Below are 6,590 nucleotides of genomic sequence, written 5' to 3' on the forward strand. Positions count from 1 at the left end.
AAAAGAGAAAAAGCACCCCAGCATTTGTAAAGCAATTTCTCCCGAGTACGGCAAAACCCCACATGTGGTCATAAATGTTTTTTTATTCAAAATTAATTAACACTTTCAGGACTGATCCTTTTTTGCTTTTTCATTTTCATTTTTCACTCCCCGCCTTCCAAGAGCCATTATTATTTAAATGACCATAAAATGTACTGGGAAACTGAAAAAATAATAATTTGCAGGCTGAAATTGGAAAAAACTGTGATTCCTCCATTGTTTTTGGGGTTTTGTTTTTAAGTCTTTCACAGTGCGGTAAAAAGGACTTTAGTTTTATTCTGCGTCTCAATACGATTACAGTGATACCAAATCTTTTTATTGCCACAGACGGTGAGTGCCTCGTACTTCTACCATCTTCAATCAAGTTACTTACGTGCTGTTTTCTAGCGATGAGCACCCCGTGGGCAGCAATTTGACAGGTGCACTCCACGTGTGCTAACTAACAAGGAACTTTGTGCAGTGATTGTAGTGTCTGAAATAGGGCAGTGCCAGACTTCTGTTTCTCCATTTATTATTATCACTGAATATTATTATGTGTTATTTGGTTGTCATTTATCGGTCTTCCGCTTTCAGTCTTTTCTTTGCTGGATGAAGTGAAATTTCCAATGTCAAATTAAATACATTTTACTGTAGACAATGGTGAACACACTATCCACCGATGGAATTACTCACTGGTGTTTTTTCTGTTTTTTTTTATTTAGGTAGTGTTGTTCAGCCTTCATTTTGGTAAAAGCTCATTGATTTGGTTTGAGCTAAGGCCAAGCCTCATGCCACTTCTCTGCTCAGTGGCATTTCTGAGACAGACTGGTTGCTAGGGATGTTCTGCCCAACCCCTTTCTTTTGTAATACTGGTTGTTAGGCAGTGTATTCCTAGCAACCAGTCTGTTTCACGTGATTCAGCTCAAATCTGGCCTGTGTGATAGCAAGAGAACAGCAGAAAACAATGCTGTGCATACTGGGCCTACAAAATAAACTTCAATGAAGAACCGCTTTAAAAATTTAATATTTGAAAACACAAAATTACAGGAAAATATGTCATAGCCATGTTATATTGGTTATAAATATGGTACAATAGGTAGATGACATATGTTTATAGCAAATGTTTCTATATGCTCTGTAATCTTCTTTTCCTTTGTAGAAGGCAGGGATATTGTAGGGATTCCCCCCAGTCTGACAGGTTTTTCTTGCCGTGGTGACATAGATAAAATTGGTGCCGTCACACAGCGTGGTTGCTATCATTCCCCAGAGATATAGGGCTTTTGTATATACAGCTATGCTAAGCAGAGTACTATCTTGCTTCTAATGATCATGGTCGCGGCTCGTGTATCCCAGAGTATCTCCAATAGGGTAGTGAGCAAAGAAGGTGCGAGCTAGGTCATTGATATTGTCATAGGCACCCATTGAGCGGAAATGCGCCACATACTGCCAGAAATCCGAGGCAGAGAAGGGCCAGTAAGGATGAGCGGGAGCCTCCAAATATGGGTCTAAAAAGAACACAAGTTAGTGTCAAGTCAATGTATTCAAGTCAACTTCATTATAGTTATGGCTTCCTATCTGGTTAGAAGTCATATAGAATAGTATTATGCAAATAATAAGAATAAATTAATATAACCTGGGAAAGATAATCTGTTTTAGCTTAGTATGAACTGCTGAAATGGTCACTGTTGTTCCACAAAACTTCTTAGGGCGTATTCAGATGACAGGGATAATTGGCCGTTTATTACCAGCTGTTGCATTGGTGCATTAAAATTAATTCAAACCTATGGGGCTATTCACACGGCCGTTTTTTTTAACGGACCATGTGAAAGGCCCTGAAACAAATAGGACATGTCCTATTTATGCACATTTTCCCTGATCCCTCAATATAAGTGGCTCTGTCACCAGATTATGAGTGCCCTATCTCCTACATAATCTGATCGGCGCTGTAATGTAGATAACAGCAGTGGTTTTTATTTTGAAAAACGATAATTTTTTAGCAAGTTATGAGCAATATTAGATTTATGCTAATTGGTTTCTTAATGACCAACTGGGCGTGTTTTTACTTTTTACCAACTGTGCGTTGTAAAGAGGAGTGTATGACGCTGACCAATCAGTGACCAATCAGTGACCAATCAGCGTCATACACTTCTCATTGTTCCAGCCCATTGTTACAGTGTGATTGTGCAGTGAAAGAAGCGGAGCTGGAACAATTAGAAGTGTGTGTATGTATATATATATATATATATATATATATATATATATATATACACTCCTCTGTACAACGCCCAGCTGGTCAAAAGTAGAAACACGCCCAGTTGGTCATTAAGAAACGAATTAGCATAAATCTAAAATTGCTCATAACTTGCTAAAAAATGATCGTTTTTCAAAAAAAACAAAACACTGCTGTTCTCTATATTACAGCGCCGATCAGATTATGTAGGAGATAGGGCACTTATAATCGGGTGACAGAGCCTCTTTAAGTCTATGAGGGATCTGTGAAAACGGGTCCCGTGCAAATCGGCCGTGAAAAACATGCGGTCGTGTGAATAAAGCTTTACATGTCATAGTAACTGGGTGCCGATTCCCCTCACCAATCCTTTAAACGAAAGGGGCAGAATCATTCAGCTGAACATTATTTTAATCGTAGATATTTATGACATATCTTTCCCTGGCACCTGCACCTATTTCGAGAACTGGGGTCACCTAACCCCCTCTCGCCTGATGACATCGCTGCTGGTCGCAGATTCCAGGTGGAGACTAGTGAAGAGGGGGTCGTGTACCATATAGGCAGGCTACTTTTCTGTATGCACATCCCTGATAAGTACTTCCCTGATAAGAGCTTTTGCAGTAAAAAAGTGCCAAGTGCATATTAATAAAAAAACAGCCATCTTCCCCCTTCTTAACATGCTTATATCTACATGAAAAGGTATCTTCTTCAATAAAGTATTACACTGCAGTGTTTGGACATCCCCTCCAGTTATGATTTTCTACCTTAGGTTTATGGTAACCGCTACTGTATATGATATATTGCAATCCTGTTTTTTTTAGATCTGTTATTAATATGAAGTTTGTAATGTTCCTTATACCAAATGGTTAATCAGAAAAATTAACAAAAAAGTGTCTTTACCGTCCTCCTCGTGCACAGGTCTGGCATCTGAAAACAAATAAGGAAATCGTATGTGAGAGACGACCGGACAATGGATACTTTCATACAACATCGAGTGTGAGTAGAATCCTAATGTCAGCAGGAATTCCTAACAGCGCTGGACTGTGTCCCATACAATAGGGCCCTGTGTCCTCTGGCTGCGTGGCGCTCACCCACCACGTGGGAGCCGACCTGTCAGTGCTCCCTGCCAAATCACATCCTTTGACTGGGGCAAAGATTACAATTCTCTCTGACAACTCATAGAGGATGAATACATTGGATGTGTTCATGGGAGCGCTCACCTCCAGCTGTGCTCCAATTTCTCTTGCTGTTTAATTTGGGGGTTTGCAGTCTGTATAAAGTTTATTTTCACATGCACATAATATTTGGCACAATAAGTTCACTAGAGTTTACATTTGAATTTAGATTTATGACCCTTATTGTATACAATTAAATAAAGCCACCTAGTGGCCACATTTTTATGAAGATGGTAGAATCCTAATTACCATAACAATACCAGCTCTAATGTCACAGACACATAAAAAAACAGATTAATCACCATATACACATAGAAATCACAGTTATAATCTGACATTCTTGGCCAGATTGCTATGAAAACACTATCATGTAAATCCAGCTATACTCTTTGTTGTTATCTATAATGTGTCTACAAATGATGGCTGAAGGGTTTGCATAGGGTTTTCAGTTTGTGTTGTTCATAGTGGGGGGTGTAATTCAGGGCACCCTGTCATCCCAAAAATAAAAGCACATCAGAGGGGCTCCCAGTAACAAAGTCTGATGGGGTCCTCCAATGTGAGGAGGCTTTGTCCGAGTCGTTCAATGTACCCTTGTGGACTTTGCATTCGGTAAAGAGACGAATTTACTGATCTTGTCTAAATTTCTTCACACTAGTTGTGTTGTCAGAATCAATTTCTAGATGTCTCACTATTACTTCCACTTTTATATTATTGAACTTGTTATTTGGTCAGTCCAGTTAAAACCAATGTTAATAATAACAACGACTAGATGGTAGATAACTGACACTGGGTAAGATGACTCATACTGGTAGTGGTGTGAATGGAACTGGGAGCTCTACCACATTGTGAAAAACATTGAAAACCATGTGTTAAATATACACGATCCTACTATGGTTTTTGGATAATTCCTATGGTGATACCATCCTCACAGTTTTTAGCACACATAAGACTTATATAAGTCTTAAACACATGGTCTTAAAACACAAACAGAGGAGATTTATCAAAACTGGTGCAAAGGAAAAGTGGAGCAGTGGTACATAGCACTCAATCTGATGAATTCATTTTCTAACCTCCCTAAACAATGAGAGTTGGAATCTGATTGGTTGCAATGGACAACTACTCCAACTTTCATTTCCGCCAGATTTGATAAATCTCCCCTATTGCTCCAAAATATACAGATACATAGTTCCAGAACATATCAGTCAATGACATGAATGCTATAGGCAGGCATACTGACAATTAACAAACAATGACCAATAATAGATCCAAATAATACATTCGATTATACGTTTTCAGTCTGGAACATTGAAGAGTAGAGCAGTGTCAAAAGTTGGCTTTCAGGGAAGAGATTGTATTGTTCAATATATAGAGATGTACATTAGTTTTATAACTATAATTTTTAATTTCTTTAATTCTTAGCGGGCTTAAATAGCTAGTGATAATAAAAGTTATATCATTTAGCTTTATCTGCATGTGAGAGTCAGATAGTAGTATCTCAAATATAGAATAAGGTGGTTTATTTAAGAACTTACCAAGGAACGCGCCCAGGAGAATAGAGGAGAAATATAAACCAATAAAAAGCAGCTTCATTCTAGTAGATTCTAATATGAGATAATATAAAAAAAACAAATAGAAAATGCAATGTAAAAGCAAAATAAACCAAATAAAAAGTAGAATTTGTATTCCAGGTAATTTTGACATTACACTTTACATCTACATGTGTTATACCACATTATGTATGATCGATAGCTATATGCAGCAAAGTTGAGTTTGCCTTTTGATTCAACTTATCGCAATGTTATGATGTGCTATCTATGGCTTTACATAGGACTGCAGGTTATCCTACTACATTAATCTTAACTTAGATTAATCATTCTGCATAAGCAATGCATCCCAAAGAATTCAAGGGCAGTTATATCTGAAAATTAGATATGGCATACTTATGGACAATGCCGTGTAGAAACTAATGTATATATACATTATACATAATATATATGGAATTCTTCCTGGATAGTTATTACCTGTTATCTTGTATTGATCACTTGCTGTAGTCCAGTCCTCCTGCACTGGTTACCTGTTGCTTCTTCTCTTGGATTGAGCCCTCTTCTTTCGGCTCCCTCCCACCCTTCCTTGGATAAACAGGGGTCTGTTTAAGAAAACCTCATTTTTTTTTCCTAACTTGAAAATTTATCCAAACACTTATTCTGCAGTCTTGGCCAAAGGGGAATATCTGGTATACCAGCAACAGAGCTGAGATTTATGTGCAGCAGTCCTAAGGTTTCATCACGTATAAATAGGATGATTGTAGCAGCAGGTTTACATTCCTTGTTTATTAATTAGAGTACATGACATTATATACAGTTAATCGATGTGGACATAGGGAAATGTATTACTGCGTAACTAGACATAATTTACCATTCACTTACTGGAAAATCTGGGTGACAATCCTTGTGGGAGCTGTAATGGCGGCCATATGGTTATCCAGAAATAGATATAACTAAGAATATTTAACAACTTTACTGATCTTTACAGATTTCTCTCTACTGTGGGTGGAAATTTTCAGTGGGTAGGACGGTTGACTTACAGAACACTGGTAGGCTCATTTTATTTCTATTAAATTGGTCCTAGCATGCATGTTAAGACGTTCTGCCGACGTGATAGAAATGTATGAGGATGAGCGATCACAGTAACGATCGTTCGTCCCCAAACAAAGCTTCTTGTGAAAGGAGCAAACAATCACCGATCAACGAGCTGTCTCATTAATCGGTGCTCGTTTACATGGCCCATGTCGGGCCGTGTAAAAGGACCCTTACTGTGCATACCTGAGATAGGTTCGGAGCCCCACTGGCGACCAGGACGGGTTTAAATACATTCTGTGTACAGCCCTGTGGCATATGCAGGTTCTGTATCTATAACAAGTGCCTCTGTACAGGCTCTGCGGAATGCAAAAAAATGATAGCTCATCTTTTTAGGAATGTTTATCATGTATCCTAAGTGCTATATACCAATACTAACACCCTGTCATAAACACATATTCACTCAATATCAGTAATACGACATTCTCCTATTTAAAGGGTACTTGTCAGAGGATCAACTATTCCATTTTACTTACTTCGTATGCATTGGCTGTATAGTACGCAAAATTAAAGTCTAATAAATTTTTAATGCAC

The 6,590-nt window shown here is 38.1% G+C and overlaps 1 protein-coding gene across 2 annotated transcripts; it reads right to left on the minus strand.

The window, feature by feature from the left end:
- Positions 1–1,024: 1,024 nt before the first annotated feature.
- Positions 1,025–5,579, minus strand: OTOS (otospiralin). 2 transcript variants are annotated; one of them, XM_075863947.1, is made up of 4 exons: positions 5,442–5,579; positions 4,953–5,021; positions 3,146–3,172; positions 1,025–1,523 (listed from the first exon to the last, which is right to left on the minus strand). In XM_075863947.1, exons 2-4 carry the CDS (start codon positions 5,008–5,010, stop codon positions 1,339–1,341), a joined length of 270 nt encoding a protein of 89 aa, XP_075720062.1. In that variant the 5' UTR covers positions 5,011–5,021; positions 5,442–5,579; the 3' UTR covers positions 1,025–1,338. The 2 variants fall into 2 exon arrangements, with proteins under 2 accessions (XP_075720062.1, XP_075720061.1); XM_075863946.1 differs by lacking the exons at positions 4,953–5,021; positions 5,442–5,579 and having other exon boundaries at positions 3,146–3,359.
- Positions 5,580–6,590: the final 1,011 nt, after the last annotated feature.

The sequence above is a fragment of the Rhinoderma darwinii genome, chromosome 4 (assembly GCF_050947455.1).
Source record: "Rhinoderma darwinii isolate aRhiDar2 chromosome 4, aRhiDar2.hap1, whole genome shotgun sequence".
In the NCBI taxonomy this organism is placed as follows: domain Eukaryota; kingdom Metazoa; phylum Chordata; class Amphibia; order Anura; family Rhinodermatidae; genus Rhinoderma; species Rhinoderma darwinii.